The sequence below is a fragment of the Chelonia mydas genome, chromosome 11, assembly GCF_015237465.2.
Source record: "Chelonia mydas isolate rCheMyd1 chromosome 11, rCheMyd1.pri.v2, whole genome shotgun sequence".
In the NCBI taxonomy this organism is placed as follows: domain Eukaryota; kingdom Metazoa; phylum Chordata; order Testudines; family Cheloniidae; genus Chelonia; species Chelonia mydas.
Genome location: NC_051251.2, coordinates 10959184 through 10973305, shown reverse-complemented (window position 1 = coordinate 10973305; position 14122 = coordinate 10959184). Strand labels below are relative to the sequence as shown.

Sequence of the window (14122 nt, the reverse complement as noted above, 5' to 3'; positions counted from 1 at the left end):
AATACACTTTCATAACTGTTTAATTTAGTTTTATGTGCTGTGCAAATGGAGACTGCATTCTGTTATGCCTGTCACTGGTTTATGGCCATTGGAACTACACGTTGGAATCCATTATCGTCCTGAGTCACAAAAATTAAATACGCTGGGCAGGGACATCAGCATGAGAAGAATTATTATGTATTTAAACAGTTGAGAGGTACCAAAGTGCGAGTGAGACTAGTGCACTGGGTAAATCCAGTCTGCTTCAGTAGATAAATCTAGTGCCCTAGATAAAACCCCTGATTCTCTTTACAAGGAAAGCCTGTAAATGTTTTGCACCATTTCTTGCTTCTCTCTGTTAACTGTGCACATATTTAGCATGTGGACTGTGGTGGCTTTATACATTTGCTGCCAAATAAGCTGTAAGAACTAATCAGATCACAGAGAATTGCACGTTTATGAAGCAGGCTCTCTCTATTGAATGCCCAGTATATATGTGGTCATTTAAGTGGGGCAAAAGGCCACTTTCTAAAGATTTTGTTCATAAGGGAACTGTTTTCCTTTGACAAGTACTTGATGAGATTAAGTACTGTGAACTAGAAGGTAAAGTAATATCTGTAAAATCTGACTAACTGCAGTATTTGCAAGGCCAGCATGGAGAACAAGTTAGTAGTGGTTCCAGACTAATAAGAATAATAAAAAACTACTAAACTTTTCAAAGAAGCATGATGTTTCTTAAAGGGAGTAACAACTTTCTGAAGTGTTTCACTACTACAGTGATAGTTGCTATGGAATTCTACAGAGGGATAGTAATGTGTGTTGCTGGTGTATGCGATACTGTCCTTGCTGTTTCCTGTATGGCTTTGTTCACGGGAGGGCTGGCTGGCTGGATCCTGTGTGTTTTGGGATGTCCAGGAGTTTATATATTGTGTCCTGGATCTCCTCTAAAGAGATCTGGAGCTCTTTTTCCACCCTCCATAGCAGCTCGTGGATTTGCTATGGTTGTCCAGAGGAGACAGTGAAGCTGGGTCAGGAGATGAGGAAGTTACCTTCATCAGTAAGCAGCAGAACCAGCTCATATTCCTCCTCTTCTCTGAGCTCAGGAGAAAGTTCTAGTTGCTTTGTGAGGGGTGATATGACGCAGTATTAGACACCATAGACTCTGACTGTCTCCTGTACAGGTCTCATAAGCCCCAAAGGCGAGCTTGAGGGGTTGAAGAGAGTTGTGGAGGTCTCCAAGGCATGGGTACCGCTGGACCCAAGGGGGTAATCCCAGTTGGATGTGGCTGGTTTCAGAAAGCTCTTGATCTCTTGTCTCAACTGATCTCCTTTGGTGAAAGCGATGATGGTTCTTCCAGCACATCTGATTTTCCCAATGACAAAAAGGTCAGATTGGGCTCAATAGGCAGTGCAGTCGTTCCTGTTGAAGGAACAGCAAGTAGACAGTATGCAGGATGGACTTCTCTTCCTATAGCCCATTGTCTCCTGGCACTCAAAAAAAAAAAAAAAAAAAAAAAAAACCCTGGTGAAGATTGAAGGGATCTGGACTGGGGCATCTGTGGATCTGGGAGAACACAGATGTTCTCTAGAGTGGTGTACCTTTCTGCTTGCCTAACTCTGGTGGGACAAGCAATGTGGGAAGGCTTAATTGGCAGATCCTTACGGGGTCATGGCAGCACTGCCAGTGAATGAGACTCCCATCGAGTGCTCTTTGATAGTACCAGTGGTTCTCGGTTTCTCGACCTGGATGGTATCACAGGTAGTGGTGTTGCTGGTGTGGAGTCCAGTACTGGTGGAGCCTTACCCCTGTGTGCCTCTTTATCATGGCTCTGAGGCTTAAGATGTCCTAAGTCCTTGGACACTGGGCAGTTTTGTATGCAAGCAGTCAAGGGCAACGAATAGAAAAGGATCAGCTCTTGTTTTTCCCTCTCAACTTTAAGTCTAGCCATGAAAGATAAGCAGAAAAATTAGTACTATTAACTAACTGATACACTCCTACTAAAGGAAGGGTTTGAGTAAAGTTTTCCCTGAAGTCCAAAGAGTAGTGACCTCAACCATGTTTTCGATATGAATCCCCTTCGCACTACCCACGTGACCTTTGCTGCAAACTCCCCCATCCTTTTAATTTAGCCTTAGTACTCCTACCTATACATCCAGAAATTTTAAAGCTCACAGATAAAAGGGAAAATTTATTTTAGACCCACTGGTTTGCAACTCTACTGCTGGAAAAACTAAGGGAAGGTAACATTAATGTAGGGAATCAAATGGCAAAGAAAACAGATATTTGACTTAAAGATCACCTGGAGACAAAGACTAAATTTCTTTCTTGCTGCTTTCAGGATTTCATCCTGAAACCCTTCCTCAGGGGTGTAGTCCTTAATTACAGATTTATGGGACTACTCACCATTAAATTAAATGGAGTGTACGCATAAATAAGTAATCCCTGCTTCTTGGATTATTTGGAATGTAAGATTACTCTGTCAAATGTTTCTCAGCTATAAAATGCATGTTGGCAGGGATCTTGAATTACTCTAGTAAATCTGTATACATAGTGTTTTCTCTTTTACATTGCTTTTCTATTGATTCACTGCTACCAAGAATATTAAGATTGCTGCAGATAGTCTGTTTAAAAAATAAAATAAAATCAACTTGTAAATTCCTGAATTGCTGAGTGGTGTTTCTTTCGAAAAGCTATAAACCTCGAAACTCATTAAATCATCCATGAAATGATTTCATAGAATACCTCAAATGTACTTCGTTTTTATCTTAAATTTTATCATCCATGCAGGACTTGCCTTTTCAGAGATATGTCTATATAATCCTTGGATTAAAGATTTAAACAAACTTCCTTTCTCCCCCTAGTCACTTTTTATTCTTAATGATAGAGCGGTTAGCCCCTAGACAGAGATTAAGGCTTGGATTTTTAAAGTAACATAAGGGAATTATCCGAAATCCTTCTGAAATTCACCAAATTCAGTGGAATCTGGGGACATGAATCCCTTAAATTCCTCTGAAAAAAGCAGCCCAGTTTCCCAATACAGGTTCTTGGGCCAGTAAATGAGCTTCCCTTACTAACCTGTACATAAGCCCCTTCATTTTCAATTTAAACTAATTTTTACCAAAAAAATCCCAGGTTTTACCATAAGTATTTGTTTTTTTCCAATTTTCACTCTACTGTTGAATCATTCAAATACGTAAAAAATGACTTGTTTTATTAGGAAAATACAATATATTGCATGAAATATGTATTATGATAATACATTAGTCTGTGTGTATATGCAAGTAGGCTATGTATTAGTCTAGAAGATACACACAATAAACAAACAGGCACGCACTCAAAATGTGAAGTGCGTGCGTGTCTGAATGTACTGATTAATCTCACACCCACCACGTACCCATTTCAAAATGTTAGCAGATAATGGTTTAAAAATGTGACGCACTAAAATGGGAAGAAAACAAAAACAGGAGAAAAGGATGAAGTTGAGTGTATGCGTCGCAAATGGTGTGACCCAACTATTAATTGCAAATACTTATAGGCTAATAGTTCTAAGTCTACAACAGTAAACTGTTTATTCAAATGAAAAGTTTTATTTAGGGATTGGAGATATGTTTTTCTTAAATTCAAAGGTGGCATTGTGTTTTTAGTTCTGCAGCAAGCCACACTGAAGTCCATTCATCAAAGAATTAATCTACTGAATACATTTTCCCTGTCCTTCCATCCACCAAAATAAACCCAGATGTTTACCCATAAAAAGTATTAATAGTTTTTTCCACTGATTTTCACTTGTTGTTGTAGTAATAAACACCAATAAATTCCTGGGAAAAATTAAAGAAAATAAAAACCAAAAATGAAAGGCCCTACCTATACAGTTACATAGGGCTTTATCCTGTAGCAAAGAAATCTAAGGCTCTGTAGGGCCAGTACAAGGCCTATTTTGAGGAATTAAGTGGTACATATTCTTTGGCTGGCCCTTTGCACAGTGGCACCTGAATTTTGTGTATAGTTTACCAAACACATATACCTTTTCTCGATTGTCCTCGGGGGTTCCACATACCTCACAAAATGGAAAGATATCCCTGAATAGATACAGCTACCTCCACTAACTGGTTGCTCATATTGAACTATATTACCTATAACACATTGGGCTTGGCTTCTCTATGCACAAAGTTTGATTTTTTCCTAAAGAGACTTCGGCCTGGTCTACACTGGAGGGGGGAAATCAATCTAAATTACGCAACTTCAGCTACGTGAATAATGTAGCTGAAGTCGACGTACTTAGATCTACTCACCGCGGTGTCTTCACTGTGGTGAGTCGACGTGTGACGCTCCCCCGTCAACTCTGCCTGTGCCTCTCGCTCCGGTGGAGTACCAGAGTCGACGGGAGAGCACTCGGTCAATTTATCACGTCTAGACTAGATGCAATAAATCGACCCCCACTGGATCGATTGCTGCCCGCCGATGCAGCGGGTAGTATAGCAAGCCTTCACCTATATTCAAGGAAAAGAAAAGTCTTAAAGGACTCTACTTCATAACAGCATCATGGCTGAAGGAGTCACTAGGAAGCTTGGTAGTCTGGCCAGGTGGACTACATGTCCAGTAGCCTTTTCTAATCAGGGAAAATAGATCAGCTGGGCTCTCCCCCAGCCCCCCTCAGCTATAAGAACACAGGAAGAACTTCAGCTAGTAGCTCTAAAATGAGAGACTGAAATGGAAGAATTAAAAAGAAAATGCAAAGATAAAATGCAGAGCGAAACTTGTGAACCAAAAAAAGAATGGCATGGCACGTTCTAGAAATTAGTCTGGGGAAGTTCTCTGGCCTCTGTTATACAGATAAGACTAGATGATCACAATGGTCCCTTCTGGCCTTGGAATCTATGAATTCTTTATTCACATCATTAATCTCAAAGGAACTACTCCCGTGGATGACTTGAAGGGCCTTTGGATCATACCGACAAGGGCTGCAGGATCAGGATCATGGTTCACAAGAGCAGCAGCCTCTCTGACTCACTGCAAACCATTAATGACAAGTAATTAATTTATTGTTGATACTTGATTTGACAAGAGATTGTTACTCATCTTTAACAGTACAAATTCATGCTTGACTATCCATACCTTCTGCAAATGGCTGAGTACGATAAATATGTGAAACTGGACTTCCATTTAAAGAAAGTGACTCAAATCTTTTGTCTGTAAAGTAAGAGTTTGTTAAAAAAACAAACAAAAAAGATGAGAATTTTAAGTGTGATTTTAGAAAAAGAAAGTTGAAGTTACACTGACTATTCAACAGGTCAGAATAGGATTTTATTTGCCCTAGTGTAAATTCAGATTAACTTCAGTGACTTCAATAAATTTATTCTGGATTTACACCAGTGTAATGGAAATCAGAATCAGGCCCAAATGTTACCTAATTAAATAGGCTAGGAAGTAAGCTTGATATACTCTGGTTCATAGTAGCCAATGCTTTTGTTAGCCATTAGATTTAATTGTTCATCTTGTTCAAAATCATCTCTTTCAAAAACATCCTGACTATAAACCAGCTGAGTAATGACCTTATAACAGTAGGTAAATTATTTTCAAGTATTTTGTATTTGTACATTAACACACAATTAACTGAGGAAAAAAGCCTCTCCAAGTCCAAGAAGCAACATGACAAAACACCAAAAGAAAAACTAGGCGCCTTAATTTTATTATGGTGTAACCAGCTGTAAAGAATTACTGGTTTAAAGCACAGTGTGTAATTGTCCTATTCTAAACATTTACTAAAGCCGATAAATCACAGCAGTCCCAAGAAGTGATATCACCATTGGCCAGCTGTGATCTTATTTTTAAAAAAGTCTAAAATTCTCTATTAATGCAAATATAGACATATCCCACAGCTTAGGATTTCATGGATGTTGTATTTCCTTTCCTCAGTGACAACACTTAGAGATCAGGAAAATTACAGTAACATGTCTACAGTTTTGGACTGATTGTATTCGTTGCTTCATACTCAGCCAGAAGCAAAGATCTTCCCTCTTGGAATCTAAACACCGTATATAATTTTTTTTTCCTCACACATAAGGCTGAATAGGCCCTTAAAGGATCTGATCCATAGCTACCAATGAGCATGGGACATAATGCAAAACAATGGCTATGCCAAAAAAAAAAAAAAAAAAAAAGACTGACTAGTGGGAGGGTAAATAGAAGTTGTAATAAATTATTAGGTCATGCAGAATATCCATGTACTTGCTTGACAGCTAATTTTGTTGGTGGTGGGAAGATTCAGGAGGTGCCTAATAAGAGGAAATATTTGGCGTGGCATCAACATTGCTTAGATTTATGGCATGGCTAACAAGCTGGCCACCACACAAGACAAATCAGCCTACCAGCTCTTACTCCTGATTACTCAGTAATGGCTTCAGCAGCTTAATGAGTGGCAAATGTACAGTCCCATTAATTGGGCAGGAGAGAGAGGAGGAGGAGGAGGAGACGACTTTCACCCAAAACAGACAAGAGTGTGAGAAATCCCTTAACCTCTACACCAGTGTAGTGAGAAGTTGCTCCCTATACATCACTGGTGGGGTGAGACAGGCAAAAGAGATACATTTTGTATATATATTTATAAGTTATGTATTCATATATCTGCAAACTTCTAATAGCAATAGAGAAAGTGTTCAGGTCCAAGTGATGGTTCTCCATTTAATTAGGATGCTATGTCAACCTGCAGCTCAATGTCACCAGAGAGTGTGAAATGTGAGACTTAGTGCCACAGAGGATACACTAAAAAAAAAAATCTATAAGAGCTAAACGATGGGCTTGCCCCTTACTCATCAGACAGGAAATGACCCTTGTTCATGGAACCTGCAGTGGCTTTTGCTTCCTTGTCACCAGCTCTTACGGGTGCTAGTTACATAGCACATTGCCTGAAAGAGCTGCAAAACAAGGCTGATTCACGATTAAAACATTTTCAAATTTTTTTATTGATTTATTTTTAGGTCAAAATGAATTTTAAAAAACCCATCCTATGAAGACATAATAACCTCCAGATGAATGTAACTTTGTAGCATGAACAGCACAACCACAAATTTTTAAAGTGCTCACTGTAGTAATGCTATATTTATTTACAGTGATTTACAGTCTTTAACATGACTGCTAAAGAAATAGTTTTAATGCTATAACTCCATTTTTAAATTTTTATTTAATAAACATACGGACAAGCATTTGGAATGTACACAAATCATGTTGTATGTAATTTTTGCATATCAAAAATATTACACATCTGTCAGACATACAATCAAATATACTGCTTTTCAATATGCATTTCATATGGCCTAAACATAAAAAGACAAACAGCCTACATTTGCTCCCGTATTTACAGGAGCATTTGATGACATAAATGCTGAAAAATGAGACTGATTCTGAACTTAATCTATGCTGTGCTGATTTTTGACAACTTTGTTTAAAATGACTCAGTACATTCTATAAAGCTATGTAAACAGTTCCGGTACAGAGGATTAAAAATCAAATCAGTTAGATCTGGAATGGTCAATGCTAGTGTCTTCATTAACTCAATTTCCCTATTTATCCCTGAGCACCTTAAAATTGTTCCCCCAAACATCTCTGAAGAACATGCAAAACTGCATTTGAACTGATTTTTATGTTTCTCAAAAGTCCCATTTTCCTCCACCGATTAAAAAAAAAATTATGTGAATCGTAATACCCTTCCAAAAAAAATGCAGAATCACCGTATCAAACATCTTCACCTACAGACACACTACAGATTACAAAAATATTTGTATTTTTTTGCATAGGAGTGTTGATGGGCATATTCTCACACCATGAGAAAATGCTAGTTTTTAAACAGAATATGGCAACAATCTGTTTTCCTTTAAAAATCAAGTAGTTTCACTTTATTTCAAAATTGTACAAAATGGCCATGGCTGTTATTTATTTATTTTTTTTAAGTCTCTGTCTTCAGAATATGTGAAATCTCAGGCGCAGTAACAGTGGACCTGGGACCATTCACAGTGCAGTGGAAAACATCTTTTGAGGCAGAAATTATAGTTCATCCTTCTTCTTCCCTACCCTTTCATGGTCTCTTTCTCTAAGGGTTCGCATGAAACTGGCAAATCCAGACTCCTGCATTTAAAGAAAGAAAAATATTGGTCAAATTTTTAAAATAAGACACCAAAACAATGTTTCAAGACTCCCAACACCAAGGAATGGGTATGTACGTAGAATGTGGACTAGAGAACAGAGTCATTGCTTCTGTACTGTCTGATCACAACAATGTGCTGGGGCAGGGCTCCGCCAATGAAGGGGAAAAGGAAATATCCATAGAGGCTTTCCAGGGGTGGCCAACCTGTAGCTCCGGAGCCACATGCGGCTCTTCAGAAGTTAACATGCGGCTCCTTGTATAGGCACCAACTCGGGGGCTGGAGCTACAGGCGCCAACTTTCCAATAAGCCGGGGGGGGGCTCACTGCTCAACCCCTGGCTCTGCCACAGGCCCTGCCCCCTCCCCTGAACCTGCCACATGCCCTCATTCCTCCCTGCCCCAGAGCCTCCTGCATGCCATGAAACAGCTGATCGGGCGGGGGAGGCGCTGATCAGTGGGGCTGCCGGTGGGTGGGAGGCACTGGGAGAGGCGGGAGCTGATGCGGAGCTGCTGACGTATTACTGTGGCTCTTTGGCAATGTCCATTGGTAAATTCTGGCTCCTTCTCAGGCTTAGGTTGGCCACCCCTGCTTTAGACTCATCAAGTCTCTCATGAAAAACTGGCAGTGGGAAGGGGAGAAAGAATACGGAAGGCAACAATGTAACGGAGGAGACAGGGCAGGGAGCTTCTCACAAATTTTGTCAATGCTTTTACATTAATAAACTCTGAAACATACATTAGTGCCATATTAATATGCTGTATGCACCACTTCAAAACCAGCTAGTAGACATGTGATTGCCACCCAGAAGCACAGAGATTTGTCACAATTCTTTATTCCATGATATTGCTCGGCATTGGTTGTCTCAAGGGCTCTCTCTTAGACCTTAGATCACAACTGACTCCACATGGGCATGAAGTGCCACATGACTGTAAGGGACCTGCTTACACAGAATCAGTTACTAGACTGGGGCCCTGATTAACAAAAGGTGGTTCTTTGTGCAACCCAGGGAATTAATTTACAAGTAAAGGTTTCTTTGGCAGAGTCAGGAACAGAATACAGGCTTCCTGACTCCCAGTGCCTTCCTCTAACTGCTAGAACTCCTTTGCAAGATAGGAGGCTATCGGCCAAGATTCTTCAAACTTTGACACAGAAAAGGAATCCAGGATCGCGGTAATTTTTGAAGTGTTTTACTGCTTTAGTAACATCATCCTTTGCTATCATATTGCAACAAACCTGTAACTCTATGCACTTCATGGTTGTCACTTTGCTGCATGCTATGTCCATTCAGGACTTCATAATGACAGCAGGAACAGAAATCACATTCTCCAGCTCCAAAAGCAGATGGCCATGCAATCAAACTAAAGGAGAATCTCCAGTACTTGTTCAAAGTAGAGAGACACTGTAGAGTAATTCTAATTCTATCCAATAGTCAGTTGTACTCAAACACACTAGCTAGAACATTTTCCAACAATTGGACAATGTCTCCCTTAAGTCAGGTGATTCTAGAGCTGGAATCCTTTCCTTTATAAATCTCATAACAGCCACACAGGGTCAGAGCAATGGTCCATCTAGCCTAGTATCCTGTCTTCCGACAGTGGCCAATGCCAGGTGCTTCAGAGGAAATTAACAGAACAGGTAGTCGTCAAGTGATCCATTCCTTGTCGTCCATTACCAGCTTCTGACAAACAGAGGCTAGGGACACTTCAGAGCATGGTTGTGCATCCCTGTCCATCCTGGCTAATAGCCATTGATGGACCTATCCCCCTTGAATTTATTTTGTTCTTTTTTGAGCCCTGTTATGGTCTTGGCCTTCACAACATCCTCTGGCAAAGAGTTCCATAGGTTGACTGTGCGTTGTGGGAAGAAATACTTCCTTTTGTTTGTTTTAAACCTGTTGCCTGTTAATTTCATTTCGTGACTCCCTAGTTCTTGTATTGTGAGAAGGAGTAAATACCACTTGCTTATTTACTTTCGCCACACCAGTCATAATTTTATACACCTCTATCATATCTCTCCTTAGTTGTTTATTTTCCAAGCTGAAAAGTCCCATCTGCTATTTTCTTGCCCAGTCCCCTAGTTTTGTGAGATCCTTTTCTATCTCTTCGCAGTCTGTTTGGGACTTAACTATCTTGAGTAGTTTTGTATCATCTGCAAATTTTGCCACCTCACTGTTTACCCCTTTTTCCAAATCGTTTATGAATATGTTGAATAGGACTGGGCCCAGTTCAGACCCCTGGGGAACACCACTATTTACCTCTCTCCATTCTGAAAACAGACCATTTATTCCTATCCTTTGTTTCCTATCTTTTAACCAGTTACTGATCCAGGAGAGGACCTTCCCTCTTATCCCATGACAGCTTATTTTGCTTAAGAGCCTTTGTTGAGGCACCCTGTCAAAGGCTTTCTGAAACTCTTAAGTACACTATATCCACTAGATTACCCTTGTCCACATCCTTCTTGACCCCCTCAAAGAATTCTAGTAGATTGGTGATTTCTCCTTACAAAAACCATGTTGACTCTTCCCCAACAAATCATGTTCATCTACGTGTCTAATAATACTGTTTTTTACTACAGTTTCAACCAATTTGCCTAATACTGAAGTTAGGCTTACTGGCCTGTAATTGCCAGGATCGTCTCTGGAGCCTTTTTTAAAAATTGATATCACATCAGCTATCCTTCAGTCATCTGGTACCAAAGCTGATTTAAATGATAGGTTACATACCACCATTAGTAGTTCTGCAATTTTACATTTGAGTTCCTTCAGCACTCTTGGGGGAATACCATTTGGTCCTGGTGACTTATTACTGTTTATCAATTTGTTCCAAACCCACCTCTAATGACACCTCAGTCTGGGACAGTTCCTCAGATTTGTCACCTAAAAAGAATAGCTCATGTTTGGGAATCTCCCTCACATTCTCAGCCATGAAGACTGATGTAAAGAATTAATTTGGTTTCTCCACAATGACCTTATCTTCCTTGAATGCTCCTTTAGCATCTTGATCGTCCAGTGGCCCACTGGCTGTTTAGCAAGCTTCCTGCTTCTGATGTACTTTTTAAAAAATTGCTGTTACTTTTTGAGTCTTTGGCTAGCTGTTTTTAAAAAAAAAAACTGGGCCTTTCTAATTATATTTTTACACTTCACTTGCCAGAGTTTATGCTCCTTTCTATTTTCCTCAATACAATTTAAGTTCCAATTTTAAAGGATGCTTTTTTGCATCTAACGGCTACACTTTGTTGTTTAGCCACGGAGGCACTTTTCTGGTTCTCTTACTATGTTTTTTTAATTTGGGGTATACATTTAAATTGAGCCTCTATTATGGTTTCTTTAAAAAATTTCCATGCAGCTTGCAGGGAGTTCACTTTTGGCACTGTACCTTTTAATTTCTGTTTAACTAAATTCCTCATTTTTGTGTTGTTCCCTTTTCGCAAATTAAATGCTGCCATGGAGATCCTGGACTTCAATCTCTTACCTAGCAGCCTAAATTTGGCCTCCGAGATCTCTCACCTATCCTTCCCTATGTTCTTGGTACCCACATGTACCATGACCGCCAGCTCGTCCCCAGCACTACACGTAAGTCTGTATAGATTTCTTGAGAGATCTGCAACCTTCGCACCCAGCAGGCAAGTCACCATATGGTTCTCCTGGTCATCACAAACCCAGCTATCTGTGTTTCTAATGATCGTCCCCCATTACTATTACCTGTCTCTTCCTAATAACTGGAGTCCCTCCCCCGGAGAGGTATCCTCCGTGCGAGAGGATACCATGACATCATCTGGAAGGAGGGTCCCAACTATGGGATCGTTTCCCTCTGCGCCAGTTTGATGTTCTCCTTCCCTGAGACTTTCATCCTCCTCAAGAATACAGAGGCTCTATTACTCTACATTTTCAAGGTTTATAACAGCAACACTTCCAGGGCCAGGCATTTCCCTGCCAATAATCATTGGCTGGGTTGAGGACACCTACGTTTTCTTCTTAGTCCTTTATTTCCTCTACGCAGTCATTAATTTTCAAGAAATGATCTCTCCCTAGGCTATTATGACTGAAAAGATACAAACCAAACAGCCAGTAGATTGCTCTGTCACTTCTACTCATTTTATAACCCCAGAAAAGTGTTGCACCATATCTGCACCTAGCTGTCAGAGTGTATGATCAACTGTATGTAACACCATGGGAAAGTGAAACCAGCCATGAGCTAGGAACCAACCATTCACTCCTGAAACTCGGGTTAGAATCCGATTTAATGAAAACAAGTGATTTGGTCCCCTTCTACTCTAAGGACAGTTTTGTCCACATCACAAAACCAACAATCAGTCATGATTTGGCAGACTCATAGACTTAAAACGTTTGGGGTATGGCAAGTCCGGATTCAGATGCACTAGTAGAGCTGAGTGGAGCAATTTTCACATCATCTGCCAACTCTAGGACTGATTCTACTTAATACAATTCATTCCCCATTTTCATTAGTACTACATCTACCCACAGACTTTTTATTAAACAGAAAGACATTAAATTCACTCCAAATTTCTCCAAATAGACCAAACAAGTTCCAGTTCACAAGTGCATATGGGTGTGGTACACGATTCAGCCCAGTGAATTACTGATGAGAGCAGAAAAGTTAAAGCCTTTTGCAATACACTGAAAGTTTACCCTGTCCTGTTCATTTACAACAAAAATGGAAAGACAAGTCATTCCTCTCCCCATTGCGGTTATTTTTTTGAAATTGCAACCTGTTCTTATACTTACCCCTCTCTCTCCGTTATATTTTTCTACAAACTTCCCATAGTTGTAATAGTTAAAGGTGGGGTAACCATCCACACCTTCCTGTTTACACAGATCATGGTTCTGTTCTTTGGCACAGTCCACTGCAGCATAGGCTATCTGAAATACAAAAGGAATAGCACATAAGAGATGAAAAACCATAACTGTCTGCTGCTTCAAATAGCGGCACCTTTAGTGGATGAGAAATTGAAGAGGTGTACACCCTCTGCTGTTGCAGCCTATGTGTGTCTGGAATAGGAACCACCACTTGTACCAAAATATGCAATGCTTTTATAATCTCCAGAGATGGGGAGAACGTTGGCTTGCACAACCCTTAGGTAAGACGTGAACTCTGTTCTCTAGGGGTGCAGCAATTCATTGTGCTGGCTAGAACTGTAGCTCTTAAACTTCATTAATTAGGGCTACTTGGCTGCAAGTGCTAATAGGGTAAAAAAACCATCTTTGTTATCCCTAAATATACTACTGTATCTGGCTGGCTGCAACGTCTTCTTCCCTCTTTAGTTTAGTCAGAGAAAGGTTTATAAAGAAAGATGGTGCAATGTTTATTAATTAATTCATACAAGTGTAAAGGGCCTTAATGATGTATGCGCAAAGCACCTGTAACAACCCTCACCCAGTTCCCAGGTTAAGTGAGATGTGGGTGTAGTGGGTAGGGCACCAGAGTCAGATGACCTAGGATTTAATCCTGGCTCCGTTACTCATCTTCTGTGTGCCTTTAGGTAAGCTGCTTTACTCCTCTGCCACCCTTTGTCTGTCTTGTAGTTTGGACTGCAAGCTGTTTGGAGTAAGGAGTGTTATGAGTACATACAGTGCCTAGCACCATGGAGTTCTGATTTCGGGTAAGGTCCCTAGACGCTACAAACAACAGTAATAGCCAGAAAGAGTGCCCAGCATGGCAACTCTCTGCTGATCTACTATAGACTGGCTTCGTCCCTCTTTAAGAGCTCTCTCTGTAAGCAGGCAACTTAGGAGCCAGAGTATGTCGTCCCAGACTAAACAGGGCTCACAGCTAGTTTACCACCCTGCGTGCATCACTGGGAACCTGACTCTGAGCGGTACTGAGAACCACACTTCCCACTGGCTGCAGTGGGAGTTGTGAATGCATCTCAGGATCAGGCCTTTTTTTAAAATGTGCAGCTGCAGCTCTTTTGGAAAATGGACTTTACTTACACTGGCCCAATCCCACTGTTACTACATATACATAGCGCCACCTGCAGAAGTTATT

At 40.4% G+C, this 14122-nt stretch overlaps 1 protein-coding gene and 1 long non-coding RNA gene across 2 annotated transcripts in view; one reads left to right on the top strand and one right to left on the bottom strand.

The window, feature by feature from the left end:
• The window catches only part of LOC119567310, a 52147-nt gene that overhangs the window by 8732 nt on the left and 29293 nt on the right, over window positions 1-14122 (top strand). The window lies entirely within an intron of this gene.
• PDIA5 (protein disulfide isomerase family A member 5) overlaps window positions 7139-14122 on the bottom strand; it is a 119004-nt gene continuing 112020 nt past the window's right edge. The window contains exons 16-17 of the mRNA XM_037912015.2: window positions 12862-12996; window positions 7139-8098 (exon numbers count right to left, since the gene is read on the bottom strand). Coding sequence (XP_037767943.2) covers window positions 8018-8098; window positions 12862-12996 — 216 coding nt within the window. The 3' untranslated portion in view covers window positions 7139-8017. The remainder of the gene's footprint in view (window positions 8099-12861; window positions 12997-14122) is intronic.